The 24017-nt window shown below is 39.6% G+C and overlaps 1 protein-coding gene and 1 long non-coding RNA gene across 2 annotated transcripts in view; both read left to right on the top strand.

Annotated features, from left to right (window-relative positions):
* Positions 1-20134, top strand: part of LOC310890844 (nuclear pore complex protein Nup153-like) — a gene marked incomplete at its 3' end in the record, with an annotated part of 47482 nt that extends 27348 nt beyond the window's left edge. Inside the window, exons 7-16 of the mRNA XM_083853161.1 lie at positions 8548-8658; positions 8796-8834; positions 8935-8988; positions 11792-11950; positions 13054-13106; positions 15790-15916; positions 17541-17987; positions 19229-19321; positions 19560-19647; positions 19989-20134. Of these exons, the coding sequence (XP_083709287.1) occupies positions 8548-8658; positions 8796-8834; positions 8935-8988; positions 11792-11950; positions 13054-13106; positions 15790-15916; positions 17541-17987; positions 19229-19321; positions 19560-19647; positions 19989-20134 (1317 nt within the window). The remainder of the gene's footprint in view (positions 1-8547; positions 8659-8795; positions 8835-8934; positions 8989-11791; positions 11951-13053; positions 13107-15789; positions 15917-17540; positions 17988-19228; positions 19322-19559; positions 19648-19988) is intronic.
* On the top strand, positions 4566-6659 carry LOC310890833. The gene is made up of 3 exons (XR_014577327.1): positions 4566-4814; positions 6018-6157; positions 6240-6659. It is a non-coding gene; the product is annotated as an uncharacterized lncRNA (long non-coding RNA).
* Positions 20135-24017: the final 3883 nt, after the last annotated feature.

Here is a 24017-nt window from a genome sequence, read left to right as displayed (position 1 = left end):
CCTAACCCCCTCAGTTACCCCCTCAGCCCCTTACTTACCCCCTTACCCCTCTACCCAGCCCATTACCCCCCTCCTCCCCCTCCCCTTCACCCCCAGCCCGCTGCCCTCAGGACCCCCAGTGCCACCCCCAGGGCTTTCCCCGCTCCCTGCACCCCTCCTCAGCCCATCATCAATTCTCTGAACGTTACCTGCCAGGCTTTGCTTCTCGTTTGTGCTGTAGGGTACAGCAGGTTGATGGTGAAAGCGGTCCGTCAATTCGGGGTGTGAAAATCCCCGTGCTGGAGGGGGGACGCGCCGAGATCCCTCCCAGCAGCTCTTTGCTAAGAAATGTCAGGACGCCCAGAGAGATGCTCTGGAGATGCCCTCTGCACATGTTTGTTCAGCCAAAACCTCTCCGCTATTAAATGAGCAACGTAGCTGAGGGGATTGATTATCATATGCAAAACCAAGGGAGCGCTACGCATGGATAGCTGCTCAATTAGGTTTTTATCACTTGCAGAAATGCCAAGTCCCTTATACCACATATTGACAATCAATCTTGTCCATCTAAAGCTGGCCTGGAAGGGCAATGCAAACATTCCCCACGCTTACAGAGCAACCGTTGAAACCTCTGGCTTGAACAGTGCATTAATGTTGAAAGTGCCATAGCTTGCGTGTGCCGACACTGTGTAGCTAACTGATAAACCTTACACGTGGATTGAAAATAATCAGTGGAGATGGTTTTCTAACTTTTCCATTGTCTGTTATCTCTGCGTGTTTTCCAGTAGGTTTATTTAAAGAGTGTGCCAGAGCAAACACGTGCGTGGGGATATCTGGGGGATTCTGCACAGAGAATGGCTGCTGCACATCCAGCGCAGATCAAATTAACAGTAACTTATCGGGGAAGAGTTTTAATGATTTGATAAATAGACAAACTGATAGGTGTTACATGTGTGCATTTATTATAGCAGTTAGCTTTGTAACCAGACGAATCGTGCAAATGTTCATAACGTAAAAGGACGAGCTTTGAGCAGATAGCTTGCTTAGAGCATTTGTCAATTAATTTCAGTTTATTTTCAATATCATGTCCACTCTGCAGAAGGTTCTGTGGCTTAATGTTAATTGTCTCTCAGTGATGCAGTTGGGGAGGCACGAAAGCGACCGATGCGATTTTGTGAGGTTATACCTCTGGTTCTGATCCCTACCCCGCTGTTTTTCTCATCCTTCCCCCTACAACTTTAGTCGATAAGTCGATTCTTAGAAATACTTAAATAGATGTGTTTTGTGTGCTTGTGATCATAATTACAGCCCACCAAACCCTCTGTCTCTTACCATTAAGCTCTGAAGGTGCCTGGGCACTATAGGCAGTATAGTTAGCAGCTTCAAAGTTCCTGGGAACTAGTCCTGGATCTAATTTACCTTTTTTTTTTCCCCCTGCCTGCAGGAGGGATGATTAGCAGGATGCCTAGCTCATGATTGTCAGCTTTCTGGATATTAATTTTTATTATTAATTTTTATTATTAATTATATTCATTTATATTAATGTATCTTTTATTTAACCGTAGTTCCTGGGGCTTTCGGTCAGGTGGGAATTCTCCGATCGTACCCGATGTATGCCGCAGAGTCAGTCTTCTACAAAATACAGCAACAGCTTTAGAAGGCTCTTGCAAGAGGAGGTGCTGGTGCTATAGCTATAGCTGTGTTTCTTCCAGGACATCTTCTGGGTTAGCCTGACTGTTGAGAGCAGAACTGGTTTTTGTGCGTATAGTCACTGCAATTCAGCATTACTAAAATTGAAAATATTTAGATTCACTGATTTTAATGGGTAGTATGGTCCTGACTGTCGCAGTAGATAATTGCTGAACTTCTGGTTTAGTTGGTTTTCACGGGAGGGTGCGAAGAGGAAGAGTCCTGGAACAAGTCTGTAGGTCAGGAGCTGTTCAGGCGTAGAGTTTCCTGATAGCCTTGCAGATTGACGACCTGCTGGTGAATTTTGGCAGAGGTTTCAAAACTTTGAACCTTGCCAAGGTCACTTGGAAGTGCAGAAAGTGATAGGTAGTTGTAAATCAATCTTAGGTGAATTTTAGGTTTACCAGAAGTGTAGCGATCCTATGCCAGGGATCAACCTCGTCGTCGTCTTCTGAATATTTGCTGTATAATATCTGTCTTCAAGGTCCGTGGAAGGTGGTATCCCAGCATATGCTGTTGACTGCGTTTCTGTAATTAAACAAGTGTTTTTTCTTTCAAGCAGGGAATAATTAGCAGAATGACAGAAACGGTGAAAAATATTGTACCGGCCTGGCTGCAGAAGTATTTCAATAAGCGTGAGGAGGAGTGTGTAGACAGAAATGAATCTGCAAACCAGGAGGAGACTCCGGTAAACTATCACCACGATTATTCAGATGAAGATACCATAATCGATGAGAGATTCACGCCTGAACCAGCAGGAATTAGTAGACGAGGTATGTGAAAAATCATTTGGAATTCTGGCCATCTGTATTTATTCACAGATTTCTAGTTTTGAATCTGAATTTCAAAAGGAAATTGGAATGAGGGTTTTGACAGAATGAAAAAAACCCAAAAAAAGTCAAAACAACTGTTTGTGAAACCGTCTTAGCTTTAAACTGTATACACAGTTACGAAGCATACATCTTATGCTCTTGGAAGGCATCAGTTAACTTTAGGTACTCTATTAGCCAGGTGCTAAATGCTGAAAATAAGTCATTTGCAAGTGTGCTGGGTTGCATTTTCCATCTTTTAAAAGATATGGAATGAAAATCTGTCTAATTGCCTAAGGCAATTAAAAAAATTAATTTGTTTTGCAGTCTTCGAAACAAAAGACTAGATGCTAGAATGGCAGAGGAAAATTCCGTCTCGTGTCCTGAGTTTGTTTGTTTTGTTTTGTTTTTTTTTTGTTTTGGGCTTTGATCAATTTAGTAAAGTTCCTCGTTAACTTGATGGTGAACTGGGGAACTTGTGCACGGATGTGGTTTATGAGATTATTATCCTTAAAATATTCAATAACTTTAAGGTCTACGCGGGGGGAGGGGGTGTCTTTGAAAAGGTATTTGGACCGTTGGCAACGAGGTTTGCAACTCCTTTACCTCATGAAAGATTAATTTGTCTTATATCCAGTGCCTCTCACTGTTCCTGTAGTCCTGTTGTATAAATTTGCATCTATTCTTATTTGAGTTTCTCTTAAATTAGCTGTTTTGGGGAAGTCAGCTTTTAATAAGTAAAGAAGTTTTGTCTGAGCGTGCGTAGGTAACCATAGATAATGTGGAAAGTCAGTTGCTTCTGTTGTTGGCAGAATCAAAAAATAAGGAGGAAATATCTTTGCCTCCAATCTCATCTAATTGTAAACAAGGAGATTGATGGCTTTCTGTGTAGCTGTAGCTTGGGAATGAGTTTGGAGAAAAGAATAGAGAAGGTCTTCGTGACTGAGGAACACATGTTGGCTTTCCTATGTAACTGCGTGAAAGGAGCTTTCAGTAAGAACAGCTGCACTGCAAGCTTGCTAACTCCAGGAGATCAGGAGCAGGTGGACACCCTGGAACCTTTTGCAGCTTATGTTGCTGTCCGTGGGTGTCGCTTACTATGCTTAAGAATAAGATTTTTTTTTTTAATTATTACTACATTTTGAAACCAATGTGTTTCTTCAGTTCTGAGGTACCAGTGTGCTGGAGCCTATATTGGGTGGCCTTCCGCCTGAATACCTTTCTGTATCTCAAACGGTGCTGTCCTAAAAATCTGCTCATGGTTTGGAGAGCTAATTAGTGGTACTGCAGTGGTTATGAAGATTGAACTAACTAGTTTAAGCTTCAGTTCAAGTATCAAGAGGATAGTGGCTCAAAGTCATTTGAATTGCCCAGATTCCTGGGAGAGACAGTAGGCTTTCATCAGGCAAAATACCCATGAATAGTTCCATTCATTTAGCAAGATAGACTTCAAGGCCACCTATTCCAGGCCACTGGCATTGTTTGCAGACCCTTTGCTTCAAGAGGGAAAAATGCTCATCTGGTTACTTGGGTCAACATCCTTGTCCCTTGGGTCAAAATCCCAATAGTTAATGGGTAGGAGATGATGTTTTGCCTCTAACGTGAGCTGATATGGAAGAACTTGGGAAAAAAGTACTGCAAACGTTCATTTTCATGTTGTGTATTCAGATTAATGTAACCTTTGTTCCAATATTATGGAAGCTGCAGTGTTATCTGTAATTTACCGTGTAATCTCAAATTTTGTAAAGCTTATTGCAAGCTGTACATGGGAGAAGGAGTATATATGTTTGATTTAGTGAACGGCCAAGTCAGCGTTAGAGCATTTGAGCACGGGGTCAGAATGTGGTGTTGTAAAACCTCATAGTTAACTACTTCTGGATGCAACATTAATACTGTGTATCGCAAGCAGTGTTGTTGTTGTAGCCAGACAGTTAGATGCAACCGTATCTGGGTGAGGAAGAAGTTAAATTTGGCTTCTCTCTTTTTGCGCTTAGAACTTGGCAATAGCATGGCTGTCGATAGGAAACAGGTTTTGGCTTCTGTGAGCTTGTCTATAGCAAAGCTAATTATCTCCCTGTTCTTGTCTAGAACCATCCACAAGTAGATCAGCACTGAACTTCCCAGTTGTGTTAACAAGGCCCTCTCTTCATCGGAGCCGTCTGAATTATACCATGCTGGATTCTCCTGTCCCACCTTGTCAGCCCTCGACATCTTCTATATTTGGCATTGGCAGTCCTAGGCTGTCCTTCATAAAAGAAATAGAAGATTCTACCTCTCAACAAGACGATGATAACATCTCAACAACCAGTGATTCCTCCTCTAGAGCATCTGATGAAGGTGATTTTTGTGTTCTCTGTTTAATTGACTTTTTTTTTAATGTGAAGTACCTTGCGTTCTTTAATATTCCACATCACCTTAGTAAATAAAATAGGTGAATGTCAACTTTGGATGCGAGAATTAAATTGAATTTTTAGTGTTTTAGAAGTATATAATCCTATCACCTTTTTAATAGAAGCGTGCTTTGGAATACGTTTATGATACCCTGATGTTAGAAAGAGTCAATGCTGAAATATACACATTCAGCTAGGTTATATGTAAATTTTGAACTGGGACGGTAGGAAATCAGGCTGACTTGCCGTAGCTTGACAACTAGGCTGATTGTCTAGAAGGAAGAGTGACTCAGAATATCTAACAGACAGCTGGTTAAATGTGAATAAGTGCAGGTGACAAACAGGAACACGAGATGTTTTCCTGTGTTTCAGCAAGAGAAGATAAAGAAACTACTCTGACATAAGCTATAGGCTGTTTTTTGACCTTTCTTGGTAGAAGGCTTCAGCTGTCAATACTTTCATGTCTTTTGCCAAATTCATTGAGGAAAGCACACCATTTTAAAATAAAAAATAAGCATCGTGTCGATGTAGGTTGGTACGTAGGTCTTCTCGCTGAAAGGGCGAACAGCAGGTTTGCAGCTTTTTCTAGTCCCCCATATAGACAGGGACTGACGTGTGCTCAGCAGGTTTTCCAGAGAACTTTTGTACAGCTGAGAGTAGAGTTGCTGGGCTTTAGCAATATAACCTGAGTGCACTAGAACTTTCTGGTGTGTCTTCGTAAAACATACATGGGCAGAAGATCGTTAACTCTTAGAGCAGCCTTTGGGGAATCTTCCAGGTTTAAAACCTATGCGATTATGATCTGTGCTGGCCTCCAGCCTTTTACCAACACAGAAAAAAGCTTTGTCCGTACAAATGCACTGATGTTTATGCGGTCCTCTTTTATCTTAGCCTGAAGGAAAAAAATATCTGCATTGGAAGCACAGTATTAACTTGGTAAGATTGCTGAAAACTACCTGCAGCTCTGTGAACAGTTTTCAAGTTTGTAGGTGATACTTGGTTTTCAGTCTGTACGTGAAGTTGATCTATTTAAAGAAGCTGAAGTCATGCTTATTTTTCTGTATTGAAGAACTTGAATTAGTGTGATCTTTATTGTTAAAGTTCTGTACGTACGAGAGGCATTTACATCTAGCATACGTCATTTTGGCAGATGTTGCAGTTTTAAAAAATACTTCATCGTCACTGCTCTGGCCCACACAAGCTGAAAGAACTCATTCCCTCTCGCAGCATTCTGCAGCTAGCTCTAAGAAACCTGCATTCAGTTTATTTGTTTTTGGAGGACTGTGTCCTGTAAGTACTGCACAGTATTTCTTTTAATCAGTTTGAATGTGTACCTGTTTTTCTATCCACTTCTCATACTGTGTTTCCGTAGGTACGTGGAAGCACGTCTGTTTTTAAGCAAAACCAGCTTGGGTTTTCTCCATTTTACCCCGGAAAGACGGCCTATGCCGGTGGTGCAGCTGTAAGATCAAGGCAGCCAAAGACGGAACCTTATCAGGTATGAGAAAAGTAGTGTAGTGGGAAATAGTGATGGAAATAAAAAAAGCAGCACTGCCAAAGGAGCTTTGAGCAGGGAGCTGAATATGTGGTAACAGTTGCTCTTCTGCCCTCTTGGTCTACAAAAATAGACGTCTGAGATTGATTTCTGTTTAAATTCTTTAATGACAGTTTTTACCACAGGTAACACTTGTCAGAAAGAACAAGAATGACAGTTTGGGCTAGTTGTTGGTAGTTGGGGTTTCCTCTGTTGTTAGGTCTTTCAAAAAATTCCATTCAAGTGCCATTGTCTGCCTCTGACTACATTACGTTAAAATAACTTGATGCAAAAAAACCAATGACAGCATAACTTTGAAAACTTGTGTTTATGGTAGCAAAAGCTACAGTAGTCAAACCTGGCTAATATTTATCTGTGGATCTTCTTTTCCAAGCATGCCTACATTCATGCTATGGATATGTTGTATAAACCTGCAGTCTTTGAAAATATCTAAAATCAACTTTGCTGATCCTTTGTTCTTCTGTTACACAGAGGCATGCAGGACTAAATGCAGTCCCAAGATAAGCAGTAACATGCTTTCTGTTTTGAACGATTCATATAGTTCTTGGAGAGAGTTATTTGCCCCCAAGAGTTCTTGGAAATAGCAAATAAAAACTGCTGACAACTCTGATTAGCTAGAGCTGAATCGAAAAGGAAAGTCAAATCAGGTTTGGTAGGAATGTATTTAAATGAAAGTGACTTTTATCGATAAATCAAAAGGAATTTTAAGAAAATGAAAACGCGGGTTTGCTGGCTCTGTTCTGACAGTCCATTTGTGCAACGGAAAAAGGGCAGTACAAGTACCTCACTTACGGGAAACCTTGAAACCTTGTGGTGCAAAGCTGGGAACCCTCTTTGGTCGGCTATTTTTGTTTTTTACAATATTACTGCATTATGGTAAAAAGAGGAACCAAAATACTAGGCTTTTAAAGGAGAGAGTAGCTTGCTTCTTGCTGCTTGCTGTGAATGACAGCAAGGTACTAGAGAGTCCAGCGAAGGGCCACCAAGAAGATCAAGGGACTGGGAGCACCTCTCCTCTGAGGAGAGGCAGGGACTGCTGGGCCTGTTTAGTATGGAGGAGATGAGGTTCAGGGGGGATCTTATTGGTGTATATAAATACCTGAATGGATGGTGCAAAGAGCATAGAGAGCCATTGTGTTTTCAGCGGTGCCCAGTGCCAGGTCAAGAGGCAACAGGCACAAACTGAAACGTGAGGCTCTGTCTGAGCATCAGGAAATGCTTTTGCACTGTGCGGCTGATGGAGCCCTGGCACGGGTTGCCCGGAGAGGCTGTGGAGTCTCCCTCTTTGGAGGTCTTCAAGAGCTGACTTGACATGGTCCTGGGCAACCTGCTCGGGGTGGCCCTGCTTGAGCGGGGGGGTAGACCAGGCGATCTCTAGAGGTCACTTCCAACCTTAACCATTCTGTGGTTCTGTGAGTCTCACTTGTGTTTTTACATGCTGCGTGGTCTGCTTCCTGTCTTCACATCGTGTGATAAGCACAGTGTGGTTATATGAGGGGTTTAACCTGGGAAGAAAAAAAGTCACACCAAAGGAAGTTTTTGACTGATATTTGAAGTTGGGTGGTGCAAATAAACAGTTTACTTTTTCAGTGTAATGTTTAGATCTGTTACAGTTTAAATCAGATCTTTATCTTTTAAGACAAAGATTTGCAGCCAACTTTAATCTTGGGGGAAGGGAGGAAGCAAGAGAGAAGTAAAACTAGTTCCTGGTTATGATTGTATACACTGATTTTAAGATGGTACACTTAGACCATCGTGAAACTCTGAGGTCTGTGTTGTTACTGAAAATGCTTTCTGTACCACAAGCCTTTTCTTGAGTTCTGTTTCCCTGATTACTGCTTCGGAGGCCTTAGCAGTCCTGGCATCATCCGTCTTGACCTTTTACAAGTACGGAGTTCTTTTATTGCTCGTGCAACAAGCACGTGCAAGATGCACTGAGGCCCAAGGTAAACTTCATTAAACTCCGAATGTATTCTCTTCTTTATGGCTTGAACTCCCAGTGACTGCATGTTTCTCTGTCATCAGAATATATTGATTGTATCATCAGTGTAGCCTTGGGACATAAAATACATGCCTCCTTAGCTGAGAATTGACCATTGTAACACTTAAAATGCTAATTTTTCAGGCACAAAAGAGAGCGAAAGCTAGACAAGAAACTGTGTGGTCCCACGCTACCTTGAGTACCTCAGCGTGGTGCATCTTGGAGGCAGTGGAGAAGCTGTCAACCGCTTTGTTGGTAAATAGCACTTCTTTTAATCTGTTTTTGCTTCATGTGTTTATAAAACTTAGTAAATGTGCCATCAAAGGATAAAGATAAAACTATTCTTCCTTACGCTGTGGCCGGTTTAATTTATTGCGCTATTTTTTCAACAGGATGCTAAAAGAATGACATCTCTTTTGCCGCTGTGTTGTGTAAGTTGACCATGAACCCCCACATTTTTGTTGCAGGGAACCCTCTCTCTCAGGAAAAAAAAATTGCCCTCTAATAGTTATGCTTTGTTTTTTCCCTTAGCCTCCGGACATAGATAAACCGGATATTACTGACTTCCAGTCCAAACGAAGAAAGGTAAGAACCAATAATGTCTTAAGCTGAGGTAGATAACTTTTTCAATGCTTTATCACTATTAGAAAAATTTTCTCAAACCTCAGTGACAACATAGACATCAAATCAAGTTAATATTGGCATGTATCCACAGTAGATGATGGGCTGTGAAGATTACTCAGGTTAAGAATTATGTTATCTTTGTAAGTTGAGAGCAACAACTCTAGAACACACCAAGTCGTTTTATCTTGTCCCCCAACTTGGGGTGAAGCTGCATATTAAAATTCCTGTTGAGGCAAGTTTGCTCTTGAAGAAATGATCACAAATAGAAAAATACTGATTGAGTGGTCATATAGACTTTGTACAGACTTCCGTGTTCATTCGGGCACAGAAAACTAGTTTTTGTGCTTTTTATCACCATTCAAAGTAAAGAGGAGGAAAATTGTTAATTTCCGACGCTATAAATCTTACGCTCCTAAATTCCTATTTGGAGGTAGCACAGAACTGGTGAGAATGCTGTGGTAAAGCATGATTTCCTTTCATTTTGTTTAAAAAATGAAAACTAGTCATCTTTTTTTGATGACTTTAGTTAGGGGTATCATTAAATTGCAAAACTGTACCAGGCACAATAGCTCTTGGTGTATTAAATGCCTAACTGGGGGAATTAATATTTTTCATTTTTACCTTTAAAACCAGCGATGAACCATCGTTGGAGTCTGATAAATTTTCCATAAAATTAAATGGGCATCTCTTTCTGCGAAAACATCTGTGTTTCCAGTATCAGTCTGAGTGTACAAATGACCACTTGTTAAGTGTATGGGCTTCTTAGGCTGGAAATCAAAGTGGACAGTAATACTGGTTGCTTATTGCTTTTAACTCTTTCAATCTCTGTATTGTTTAGCCAGCACAATCTCCATTTGGTAAAGTTCTAAAATGAATGTAGCAGCAACTGCTTAGTTTTTAGGGGGGTAGAGGTTTTTTTTTTTCTTTTTCTTTTCCGACGCTATAAATCTTAACGCTCCTAAATTCCTATTTGGAGGTAGCACAGAACTGGTGATAATGCTGTGGTAAAGCATGATTTCCTTTCATTTTCTTTAAAAAATGAAAACTAGTCATCTTTTTTTGATGACTTTAGTTAGGGGTATTCTTGGGCTTATTAAATTGCAAAACCCTTAAATGACCACTTGAAGATCAGGTGACTGAAGGAAATAACAAGATGTGCAAACTTTTCATCTTCTGTTCTAATGAGAAAAGGGACAGTGTCTCAAGAAGTTTCTGTGCCAATTCCTTGATTGGATGGATGTATAATTAAGTTTACAATCACTTCAGAGTTTACAAACATCTCAGATTTCCTGGACCATCTTTTCACCATCTGCCAAATTACAAGGGCATGGAGAAGTGAAGTATATCATAAATATTATCCAAATAACTAAAACCAAATCTGGTGTGAATTCTCAGTTATATTATAGCAATACACCTGTGATAAGGCATTAAGAAAGATCTGCCAGATTTGCAACAGAGAGCCTGAAATTGTCAGCCACTAAATGAATGTTGCACGCAGCTGTCAGTGGGTGAAAGGAGATAGATTGTCTATTCATAATACTAGAATTCATAATGGTGGCGGGAGAAGGGTAGCCCGTGATGAGAAGCAATTATTTGCTGAGGAGACGATCGTGTGTTTTCCTGCTAAAGTGAACATGCGGTTGACGGAACACTTGTGCACTCGGGCTAAACTTCTGCAGTGGGTAGCAGTGATGTGGTATTTTTCTTATTTCAAGGAACTGTACCAGGCAGAATAGCTCTTGGTGTATTGAATGCCTAACTGGGGGAATTAATATTTTTCTTTTTTACCTTTAAAACCAGCAATGAACCGTCGTTCACTCGAAGTAGATTTGTGAACTTACATAAAACATGTCTTATTCAAGGTTTCAAACTGAATGTAATATTTTTTAGAAAGATGTATTTTTATATACTTTAGAGAGAGTGTGAATCCTATTACTAAGAGCTGGGAGATACTGTGAAATTAAAGCTGCAGCGTAAACAAAAATTTCCTGTTGGTATTGATTTGAACAATAGCATGCTTCCTAAGACTGTATTTTCTGATCCTTAAGACCGCAGGCGGAGCCATCGGTAAATCTTGTAGCCTTTAGGGTTTGTTTTCTGTCTGACAGTTCAGTTAAGTCAGTTTTGCAGAACACGCAGTGGTCTGTGTTAAAAATTAACTCTGGTCTGTGAAAATGCTTTGAAAAGGGAAGTCAAACCCACTACTTGAAGTGCATCTAATGCACATGTAAAGCATTGGATCATATTTTAATGAATGAGATTATTGTAAGACTGACAAGTTGGTTTTTTTGAGTGTGTTCTATTGTTTGTGTAACTTTGAAGAGGGAAAATGTAGGGAATGTGAAGCCCAGAAGCCTGTATAATTAGTTGCTTAACACTTCGAATGTTAAATTAATGAATTAAGCTACTGAAAAAAAAAAATCACAGTGTGGGCAGAGGAAAAGATAGGAGCATATTCTAGGAACATGGGTTATTTTAATTATGGTAGCATGAATTATTTTGTCTATGAAGCTAACTGCCAAATTTTGAAACGGAATTCAGTCAGACTTTGGCTACTTATATATAGCTTTATGGATTTTGTTACTGGTTTTCTGGTGATTTCCCTCTACAAGTTGAACGGTCTTCAGAATTTTCAAATCGTATTCACTGAGTGCCAAGACCGATGGGGGGAGGTTTATAGTTCTGTAATTTGTTTTCATCAATAAATATTGGAATTAATTTGGGTGGACGTAAGGATAAATTGATTGCTGTTTCCCTTTCAAAGCTGGAATCCCAGAATGCATTCCAGCCTCCACCTGTTAAGAGACTTGTGACACCAACGGTAAACCGTCAACCGATGCGTTATACGCGGTATTCTGAACCATCACCGACTTCAACTACTCAGTCCAGCAAAATTTGCCAGAGAGGAGACACAAAGTACCAAGTGAGTACATTTTTGAGTCCTTATGTGCCTGTTTTTTTTTTCCAGTCTTGGAATGTTTCTCAAACCAATTGTTATCCTATCTTTGCAAAAAGTACTGATAGTATGTTTGAGGCGAGCTTTAAGGCAGTGGGAACCATTGTGAAATAGATTGAGCTTTTATGGATTTAATTCTGTTTTTGAAACACTCAGTGTCTTGTGGTTGTTTTCACGATGTCATGATGTGCTATTGAGTCATCCTGTTCTCAGTGAAAGAATATTAAAAGACAGAAATGTTTTCCTTTTATATTCTCATGTACACAAAGCTGTCACTGATGAAACATGCTCGTGTTCTGTGTAAACTATTCCAGGTGAGCTATGTGCTCCAAGTGAGAGTTCTGACAATGTGCTGAGTTATCGGTTTTGATTGCTTTGGAGTAGATGGAGTCTGATAAATTTTCCATAAAATTAAATGGGCATCTCTTTCTGCGAAAACATCTGTGTTTCCAGTATCAGTCTGAGTGTACAAATGACCACGTGTTAAGTGTATGGGCTTTTTAGGCTGGAAATCAAAGTGGACAGTAATACTGGTTGCTTATTGCTTTTAACTCTTTCAATCTCTGTGTTGTTTAGCCAGCACAATCTCCATTTGGTAAAGTTCTAAAATGAATGTAGCAGCAACTGCTTAGTTTTTAGGGGGGTAGAGTTTTTTTTTTTTCTTGTTTGTTGATAAATGATAGAAAACAGAAAAGTATGTCCCTTTTACGGGGTTGGCAAACACAAGTTTTGATGAAAACTCTCCCCCCCACACACACAATTTTTGTCATTTTGTTTAAAATAATTACTTTCTTTGTTAGAGGATTTGACAAATTTGATTTAGTGTTCTATCAGTTTGTCCTCAATGCTGAGTGAAGCAGTGATGCTTACTTTAGCCCCAAAATTTAACTGAACTGTACCCACAATGCTGAATTAGGGAACAACGTTAAGTAGGTGAGGTGTATTCAGGGCTATAAAATTAAAAATAAATAAATAAAATAAAAACCACAAAAAAACACATGAAGTGGTTGTTGGTACTTTGTGTATTCTGTACATATTCAGCTAAGTCTTGAACTAAACTTAACTTGCAGGGGATGAGAGAGAAGACTTTGCCTGCAGAACAGCGAGCAGAACCATCTGAAAGGTATGACATCTATTAATTTAAAACTTACTTGAAGAAAGAAAGAAATCTCCTTTTTCAGTACGGTCTGCACCTGAAAGGTGGTGACAGTTCTCAGTAAAAGGAATGGGAAATCCAATGAAAATTTTGTATTTTGAGGCAGCTGCAAAGTCTGGATTGTGTTTGAAGATCAATATAACTTTGAGAAAATTGTTGTTTTTATGAAAGGAAGGAAGATGAGCAAGAATAAAAGTACTGATACACCGCTTTTTATCCCAAGTTTATCTTCTGAGAAGGATACGAAGATGGGAAACGAAGCACGTTATAATGCTGTATCCACAGAAAGGATCTTTGCTATTGGAGGCCTTATTTTTTCCTTCTACAGGAAATATGGCTCATTTTGTAGTTTAACTAAATCTGTAGCGTTACAAATTTTGCTTTGACAGATATTTCATGGTTTATAACTCAGTTTACTTATAACAAAATAATTTGTCCCTCTTAATGTTCCCTAGGGGAAAAGCTATTAGTTTTAGCTATTTAATTGCTTGCAGTTTGAAAGCTCTGTCCTAATGGGATGATTCTTTCTGAAGCATTCTTTAGAAGGTGAAGTAGGCGAAGTGAGTTACAGTTCAGGAGGATGTTTATTGATGTGTTTTTTTCTTTATTTTTTAAGCAAAAACATGGAGGAAGATTTATGATTTATTATTCTTTTTTTTAATACTCCTTTCATGATGAAGTTAATTGTCTGCTTTGAGTTCACATGAAGACCATGTGTTCTTTAGAATCATTTGAGGCCAAATGCTAACTCATCTCTAAAATAAAAAAAATCCAGCAGAATTAATTGAATTTCTTCTTGAGGAGACTGCTTTGTGTTATACTGCTTTCTTGGTTTAGGTCAAATGAGTTATCCTCCAGATAATATTGATGGCTTTTCCTTCTGGGCAAATGGTGTTTTGGGTAATAATGCTTGAGTTAAGGGACTTTGCACTCGGTTTTTAGGGAGTCGCTCTTTTCAAAGAACAGTAGCAGGGAATTTTGTTGACTCTATGCTCATCTGCCAAGCAATTCTTAGGTGACCATGGGCATTCTTTGGCTTGCAGAAAGAACTCAACACTTTGTTTTGGCATCTAAAAGTTGGACTTCACAACAACCACCTTTTTAGGGGTGGAAGCGACTGGCTTTAAGGTTCTGGTACAGGTGCAATCAGGTGCTGGGTTTTAATTATGTTTTTTTCAAACTGTTCTAAATTGTCTCTGTTAGAACTCCTTTCTACTTCTCCATTTAGGAAGGAGATACAGAAAACTCACACTGCTTTTGATTTCGTTCACAAAGTTTATTGCAGTGCCCTACCTTTTGTTTGTAGAGTAGGTAGTGGTGGTAGTGTTTTTTGTGATGCTGGTCTCTGTTGGGTGCCATGTTCTGGAGCAGGAGCACCACACTGATCTGCTGGCAAGAGTCCCTTTGGACAGTTGAGTTGGAATACTCAGTAAATCTCTGGCCCACCAATGCTATATATCTATGCGTGTGTGTGTATATATATATATATTTTATATCCTGAGTCCAATTGTAGATTAGACTTGCTTGAAGGCTGACAACTGTCTTTGCCCCCTTGAAGCTCACAGGTGTTAACAGAAAGAGGAATATGGGCTGTTATGGGCAAGCGATAGTTGTCTGAATGAAGATCTATTTTGATGTAAGACTTTTTTCAGAATTCTAATGGATTGACAGTTTGGATTAGAGAAAAGTCTGAGCATCTGCCTTAGGGATCTGTCTTCCTCTATGCAGTTACAGTGCTAAGCAGGCTGTTGTCAAGTATTTGACAAGTTTAGACCAGTTCTCCTCCTCAGTATTGTGGGAGTTTGACCTGGTGTCTTCCAGTGCGATCTAATGCACTTTTGTACTGACTGACTGATTGGCTGCAAGATAAGCTTTGAGGTCACGGTTTTTCCAGGCATACTTCATTTTCTTGCCATAGTACTTTTGTTAGAGTTATTCCCTATTCCACTTCTGGTTTGGGTTATTTTTTCCCCATTTGCTCTTGGATTAGGATATCTTTCTGGTTTTGAGCTAGGCTTTTTTAAGTACCAGAAAAACGCCTTTGTATGCCTTACAAAAGGGATCTGTATTCATGTCTGAAAAGACTTCTGGAATGTTGGCATACCCAAACACCTCTGCTGTTCCTGCTGATGGCCACATGAAAGCCAGAGCTGCTTCTGAAGCTTAGGCCATATTACCTTGCCACACAAGTCTAAGGCGTCCCTATTCTATCAGAGCTGTTGGCAGTGTTTCCCATGTGTATGTGTGCATATGTGCACTCTTTCTGTATTTTTGTGAGCTGTTCTTTTATATCCCTGCAAAAGATACACGTGCATCGCAGAATCAGAGAACCAGTCCTATTTAAAGGAAGCACTGGAAAATAACAATCTAAATCAGCTCTTCTATTTCAGGTCTTCTGGCTTAGTCATTGTTCCCATGTGAACGGTGCACTTATGTATGTCCTTTTCATTGCTGCTGTTAATAAAGTTTTTCCTATTTAGAACATCAAGTATTTACCAGCGTTTAGCAACTTGTGAGACAGCTTTAGTTTTTTTCTGATCAGCAGGTTTCAATTCTAGGACTAATAACAGCTCTAATATCTTGAAAAAAAATTTGGCTGGTGATTTTTTTTTCTCTTGTTTCCCCCAACTTCTGTACTGTCGTGTGCTAGCAATGTGACCAGCTACAAATTCAGTACTGCTGCGTCCAATGGTCTGTCTTCAGGAGTGAGTAGTGGAGGCGGCAAAATGAGAAGGGAAAGAGGAATACACTATTTATCAAGAGCTGTACAAGAACAGGTAAGTGACTCTTAAATTAATTGCTGTCACTGAGCTTACTGAAGTAACTAGCTAAGTGTGTCAGTTTTATTGCATCATAGTAAATTATAACAATACCGCTTTATTTTTGCATTGTTTTTGTTTTCTTGTGGGTTTCAGAGCAGGCTCCAATTGATTTCCTGTCTTTGAATACCTGAACTTTGCTTATGTAATTTTGAAATTTTTAATTCTCTTACCTTGGAGATTCTTCAAACTATAACATTTCTCGTTAGCAATTGAATGAATGAGTCCTAAGAAGAGAAGTAATGTTTTGGTGAAGGTTTGTATAGTTTTTCTACAGGAATGATACTTGAAACGAGTGCCAAGTATAAAAAGAAAAAAAAAAGCTTAATTTTTGGTTTCATATTTAAGTCATACAGAAAGATACAGGCCAAGAGTTTGAAAGAGTAGTAGAAGACAGCATTCTGCATGTCTGCTAACGATGACTCAGTTTTTGATACTCACCAAACTCATTGTGAGAGAGTTTTTTTCTCATTTTAATAGGAAAAATCTATTCCATAAAACTATGACCATGAATATTCAGATTAATTTTTCTTTTATTGGATGTTATATAAGCTGCCTGTAAGTTAATTTAAGTATTTACGTTAATATTAAGTATTTAATTAATATTAAGTTAATATTAAGTATTTAAGTTAATTTAAGTTTCAAATCATTAAATGGGACTTCAGGATGATGCAATATAAAGAAATCGTAAACACTGTTGTTTATTCCTGTAACACAAATAAAATAATGGTCCAAATATCAAAAGTTCCATAAACTTTTCAAATCAAAACTGTGAAACAGATGTAAGCTACAGGATGCACTGAATATCAGTAGTACCAACTTACATCCCTTCCTAGTCATTTCTAAGTAGATCATGATAGTACTGTACAAATTTTGGTCAGATTTCCTATGCCATTTAAAACATAACTCATCCAATCTTAGTAATCGAATAAAGTAAGTGGCAGGGATGAAAATTGAAGTTGTTAAGAGGCTGTTTTCTGATTTTTATATTTGCATCCTGATACATGGTATAGACTGTATTTACCAGAACACAATCTTCAGTGCTGCTAGTCTGACTTTCTTTGGTGCTTTTTGTGTTTAGTTTGGTTGTTGAACCTACCTGCTTCTTTAAACATTACCTTTTTCCACGTTCACTGCTGTAGTGACTTTAGAAACTTTGGCAGCTATCCTGCCTAATTTTGCAAGAGGAACACTTTCTCACTTGTCTTGAGAGTGTACTCTTAATTGAAGCCATGCGAGGGTAGTTAGAAAGGATGATGCTTCTCTAGAGCTTTGATGACTAAAGTACAGAGAAGAAAGAAAAAAAATGTGATCTGTGCATCTCTGTTCCGCACAGGTTTTGAGTTAACTTTCAGTGTTCTTGCTGTACAGTTGTTGAATAGAGTATAATGTGGAAGCAGGCCTGCCATAAATTAAAATGACGTGGTAGACAGAGGTGGGGAGATCGGGATTTCTTCTGGAAACTTGCTTTCTCTTAATTTGTATGGATTTTTGTTCTATTTAATTTTGTTAATAAATTGGGTGGGATGGGGTGAGAAAGTAGTATGTCTTGTATAAGAAAAATTAAAATTTGCAACTTTAGGAAGTGGAGGAACCAGTGCTACCGAAAATACCCCTACCCATCAGTGCTGCATCGCTGCCTCAGTTCAATTCCAGTTTCGTTGGTAGTAGCGCTGTCTCAGCGTCACCGAGCGCTGTTTCAACAGCAGCAATGAGCACGGCAACTCCAGCAGCTGCGACGGGCATGGCAAATCCATCAGAGGTGGAGGGCATGACAGATCCATCGGAGGTGGAGGACTTGACAGATCTATCAGAGGAGGAGGTGGAGGACATGATATATACAACGGCGACGTCAGGCATAACGTGTTCAACAGTGCCCTCAGGCTTGACATATCCAATAATGGCGGCGGGCATGCCATACCTGCTGATGACAAAGGACATATCAAGGTCAACAGCGGCAACGGCAAGCGTGGCAAATTCAACGGAGGCGGCAGGCATGGCAGATGCAGCAGCGACGGCGGCGGGCAAGGTAAATCTTTATGCTATAAATAATGTTTACAATGAGTATACTGCTTTATTGCGAGTTGACTTTTTCTGTGGTGCTCATGAAACTAACAAATATTAGTTTCTACGCAGCTGAATGAATTGGGGTTGTATGCCAGTTTGGGGAAAAAGGCATAAATGTTTTGATTCTGCTTCTCTCAGTCTTAGAGCCTGCCAACTCCCATTTAACGTGATTGTATAACTGCTTCAAATGCTGTGGAAGTCTGCGGGGGAAGGGGGGTGTGGACTTTATGCCAAGTTATTTATAGTGGTTTTGGCAGGGGTAGAGTTAATTTTCTTCGTAGTAGATGATGCTGTGTTGCAGATTTGTGAGCAAAACAGTGTTGGTAAGGCACTGGTGTTTTAGCTGTTGCTGAGCAGTGCTTACACAGTGACAAGTCCTTTTCTGTTTCTCACGCTGCCCTGCCAGCGAGGAGGTCGGGGATGCACAAGAGGCTGGGAGGGCACTCAGCCAGGACAGCGGGGCCCAGAGGACCGAAGGGATATTCCACACCATTTAGCATCGTGCTCAGCAATAAATGCTGGGGGAAAGAAGGGGAAGGAGTGGGGAGTATGTACAGGGTTATGGCATTTGTCTTTCCAGGTAGCCATTACATGCGATGAGTCATTAATGCTACCTCAAATTTAACAACTTTACTTCTTTACTTCCGGTTCTTTTCCCTGTTCCACTTGGAGGGAGTGAGCGAGTGGCTGTGTGGTGCTTAGTTGCCTGCAATGGTTAAACCACAACTTTATTTAAGTTATTAAATTAGAGGTAACGTGGTCATATGAGCCTCACATAGAATGAGCCTAGGGTGCAATAATTGGCATATTATTGCAATAAAATAAACATTAATCTGTTCCAGAGTACTTGAAATATTTTTTGTACGGTTTGAAGTAGACAGCTGCTTTAACATGTTGAGGTGTTTGCTGAAGTTCTTGGAGTATCATTGGGCTGAGTTTGCCGTTCTTCAGCTTCCTGGCTTGCTTTTCCGTGCATTTAGACCTAAGTAGCATCTCCAGCTTTTCCTCTCAGTTTCTGGAATTTGGTTTTGAAGATATTGTCCTATACCCACTTGGAAACTTCCCTATGTTTTATTATTACTTTTATCTGCAAAATAACTCAAACATCAGGTTTTTCGACGTCACTGCGGGACTTCTGTTGGGTAGTGAATTCAGGTAGTTGTTGCTCTTAAATATAAACCTTTAATTCTTTTGAAAATACAGATACAACCAACAAGTACTGTTAGCAGTCCTGAGTTTGCGTTTTCATCTCCAGTTGTGAAATCTACTGAGGCAGAAGTGCTACCTACGTCTTCTGTAAGTAAAATAATAAAGGAGCTTGACTTTTTTTCTTAGGCATTTAGTAGGCTGTTGCAGAACACTAAAGCAGAATCTGCCTTGATGGAGAAAAGTATGTAGGCTTCTGGCTTATAATTTGTCATTCAGCATGCGTGCTACAAATGTGAAGAGCAGCTTTCAGATTTGGTTTTGTGTGTGCATTCGATTGAAGTTCCTGTGGCTTGAGAATCTGAAAAACCTCTCTTGTTCATAGCAGATTGGGTTTACATTTAGTGTTCCCGTTGTAAAATCGGCAGAACTTTCTGGACCCAGTGGTACTCCAGTGACGCCCTTTCTTACCCTAGGTAACTGAAACTTTAGCACTTCAGATCTGAAGTGCTGATTTTCCTTTTTTTCTTTATTAAATCTTCAATCTGTCCTGTCTGCGCATGCTAGCAATTCCAGGCAGTGTTGGACTTCTGCAGTATTTTTCCAGTGACAGATCTGCTTTTATAATTTTTGTTTTGTTTTGTTGCTTTTTGTTTTGCTTGTAATCATAAAGCATTGCAAAGTAAGTAGAATTTGTGAAGATTCTTATGTGAGAAGCATGAAAGCTGGAAATTCTTGTTTCTAACAAAAGTGAGTATAATCTGCTCTAACTAGGTCACATTGTGAAAGCTGTTTTTGTTTTCTTTTGTTTCAAAAGACACCACCACCTCAACCAACATCAACACACAGAAAGAGGAGGTCAAAGATTTTGCTGGTGGTCCCTTCACCACTGCCCACGTCTTAAAGGAAGGAAGCGTCTTAGACGTTCTAAAAAATCCTGGTGAGATAATGAACTCCTTTTAAAAAGATGCTGCAAAAAATACGCTAGCATTTTTTATTAAAAAAAAACCAACACACGACTTATGGTTAATAGAGTATCTGCTATAAATATGAATGTAGGAGAGCATTACATTAAGCGCTGCGTTTGTTAGGGTGCATCTGCCCCCTTCTATTCTAAGTGGTGTTTATTGCTGGAAGTAAAACTGCAAGATGAAAAGCAGATGGGTTGCATCTCCTTTACGTGTTAGGATGTAATTGTAAATGAGGTACTAAGAGAATTAGCCAGATAATCGGTGTTTCATTTTAAGTAAATACAATTTGTGGAATTGAAAAGGAAATGTTTGTAAAGCTCAACACTCCTGTCCCACCTTCAGCCCAGGTGAAGAAAGAATAGGAAAGAGCTTCAGTTCCAAATACATGGCGAAAGCTGCGAATCTTTGGGCCTTAGCTTACAATGGCTCCTGTGGATTAAAATTTAAACTGCAAACAGAAGTGGAGTGTTTTACGTTAAAAACCCTTTTCTGAATTTTGTTTTTAAGCAATTGCAATTGTTTTCAACAGTTTCATAAAGTGTGTCTGTGGAAAAGATATCTTTTAAGAAAAAGGGCTTTATTGAATTTGATCTTTTCCCAAAAGTCTTCTTCTAACTTACATACTTGTTAAGAAGGCAGCACATTTCTCTGTTGGAAAGAGCTAAGTGAGAGAAAATACATTGTGCATTTTGTTTAAGGAAAGACCTCTGAGTGAAGTGACATTCACTTTCTTTATCGGTTTAAAAGAAGCAGAATCTAAATCCACATTGTTCAAAGACTTCATTTTTGATTAAAAAAAACCAACAAACAAACCACAAAACAACTATGTTCAAGGTAGATTTACAAGCAACTTGAGCTGCTGTTTAAGATGCATTTCCTTTAGTCTTTCTGTATTAGTAGCTTGTCTTTTCTGTTAAAATTGCCACCTTTTAAATAAGGAGTTGTCCTAATTATAGAAAATTAGACAGTTGTTCAATTGTCTTGAGTTTTTATTATTTAATTAATATTCAGCATCTGTGGGAAAATACCGTATGGATTGCTGCTCCGAGTACAAACTTCTGTACAGTTACTGGAGTAGATTTGAGTCATCTGCTACGGAAGGAGGAGCTTTAGAAATCTGATTCGATTGGGCATCGTGTCTTAATCAAATTGTATTATTTCCATTCCACGTTGGACTGTCAGATTTCAGTCAGCTACTGTCTGTTTGTACTTGTATCGACCAGTGAAAATGTTGATTTAAAGCTTGCTTGGAAACAAAGAGTTAAATGAAGCTTTAACGAAATGTTCTGTTGTGACCCAGTGCAGCAGATGAAATTTCATCCGTTTAGATAAGATTTCTGGGGACTTCCTGTTGCGCTCGGTCTGAATGTCTAGTTGTAACCATTGGCACCTGGGTTGAAATTTTTGCCCTCTAGTAAAGTCACTTAGTTACATGTAGTGAGGTGCTGCGCTAACAGGAAGACTTTTTTTTCTTGCTTCCTAGACTTTGGATTGTTGAAAACACGCTCTTCTACGTCTGCGCAACCTACAACAAGCACAGTGGTTTATACTAGGCCTGCAATAACAACTTTTTCTGCAGGTAAAGAGACTTCTAAACAAGCATCGTACTGGCAATCTGATACATGTGACCCTTTTCTGCAAAACAAAGACATGAAGGACAAATGTGTAACTTGTCAAGCTACTAAAGCGTCAACAGTTGAGAGTATGAAACAGACAGTAAGTTCAAGTCAATGCGACACCTCAAAGCCAGCAGCGCCCCCAGCAGGGATGCTGGGCTTTGGAGACAAATTCAAAACAGTACCTGGAACGTGGGATTGTGATACATGTCTTGTCCAAAACAAACCGGAAGCTACAAAATGTATAGCATGTGAGACACCAAAACCTGGAACGGGAGTAATGCCTGCTCTGACATGACCAGTGGTCACAGACAGCTCGGTGACAGTGACATCCTCCTCGAGCAGCACTGACACAACAGCCACTCTGGGCTTTGAAGACAAATTTAAGAAGGCGAAAGGCTCTTGGGACTGTGGAATATGCCTTGTACCAAATAAGACGGAAGATAACAAATGTGTAGCCTGTCAGTCTGAGAAACCAGGTATGGTCCTTTTTTTCCTGTTGTTTCCATCCTAGCCTCTGTGAATCTTGTACAGAATAAAAGTACGTTGCATATATGGAATATTTTAAGCAACACGATTCCCAGGTACGGTTGATGGGTTAGCGGCTGTCTGCAGGATTGGTTTACAGGCACTTCAGAGGTCTCAGCCCAGGTTCCAGCCTGTCGCATAAATTGAACTGATTGTGAAATGTATTAGTACGGAGCTGGATCAATGCAGATACCCCCGGCTTTGCAGCTGGTGAGGGAAGATGGCTGAAGTGGGTGACTTAATTTAAAAACAACATAGTGATTTTTCACTGGCGAAAATGAGAACTCCATAGAAAGAGTTAAAAATTAGTGTTTTTCTCTTTCAAAAAATAAGTAAAAAAAATTACAGAATGTGTCCAAAATGCCTCTACTCACCGTTTGTATGTAATTGAGGGGAGATGTGAAGCCAGATTTCAAGACAGTGTAGTCTTAACTAGTCTTAAGCTAAAGCAGAGAGATGCCTATGAAGGTCAGTGGTAGGCTTCAAGAAAGCGAGTGACCCGCTGGGTAACTTCTTCAGGGCAGTACTGGGTTGTTTCCCATTGTGTGTGACCGTAATTGATTTTGAGCGTGGTTGTATTGTTTTTAAAATACGATTCTAATTCTAACTTTGACTCTAAATGTCATTTAACATGCCATTACATCGAAAAACACCTGTGCAAATATATCGTGGAAGAAACAAATTAAGATGGACTAGACCGGGCTTTTGTAATCATCCTGTGCGGTAAGACTGAAATTTCATGAGGTAAGATAATGGATTTCAGACAGAGTTGATTCTCTTGGACTTCCAACCTCTGAGCGGTCAGTCGGCATCTTTGTCTGAGGCTCTTGCCATTGCAAGGAGGAATTTTGGAAATGAGGGGTTTACTGTGACCATGGTGCAGTGAATTGCACGGTTACGTTGCACTTGTCAAGAGGAAGAGCGATGCAAGTAATACTAGGATAAAAGTTTTCTGCGTGTGCTGTGGAAGGGAAGAGCCATTCTTGTCTTTCCGGTTTTGAATTTGAAGCGTTATCTTCTGCTTCTCTCTTAAAAGGCACCTTTTTTTTAAAAGGCACCTGTCAGGCCTCTTTATGGAGGTTACACTGTGGTCAACAGCAGCAGAAGCTTGTGTGCTGAACAGAGTTGTGTGTTGTTTGGAAGCTTTGAGTTCCACTCTGGTTTTTTTGTTTGTTTGTTTGTTTCTTTGTGGGTTTTTGGTGGCTTTTATTTTTTTCAGGGGCGGGGGGGGGGGGAGTTGCGGAGTAGTTTTGAACATTTCTGTGGGATTTGACAAATCAAATTTAAAAGTTAATGTTCATTTTATAGTTCATGTTCAAACAGGATGGTTAACTGTCTTGTTTGTCTCACAGAGGGTCCAACACCTGTGACCAGTAGCAGTGCATCTGCATTTTCTGCTCCTTCTGGAGAATTTCTGGATTTAGACAAACTCAAGAAGCCTGAAGGAAGCTGGGATTGGGAGACCTGCTTGGTTCAAAACAAAGCAGAGGCCACGAAGTGTGTAGCCTGTGAAAGTGCAAAGCCAAGCACCAAAGCAGAGCTCAAAGGTAATCCTTAATGATTAAAACGAGGATGCATATTCTGTGATTTATTTTTTGGTTTGCTCTGATTTTTTTTATTTTCTTACCTGTTAAGCACAATTATTTTTTCCTTTGAGGTGTGGCAAAATTATTCGTTTTTCCTGTAGGAATATTGCCTAGATAACATCTGTTTCCACACTTTTCCCCAAGA

The sequence above is a fragment of the Anser anser genome (assembly GCF_964211835.1).
Source record: "Anser anser genome assembly, contig: HAP1_SCAFFOLD_103, whole genome shotgun sequence".
Lineage (NCBI taxonomy): Eukaryota > Metazoa > Chordata > Aves > Anseriformes > Anatidae > Anser > Anser anser.
The sequence above is the reverse complement of the archived record's forward strand: the minus strand, read 5'-3'. Positions and strand labels throughout refer to the sequence as shown.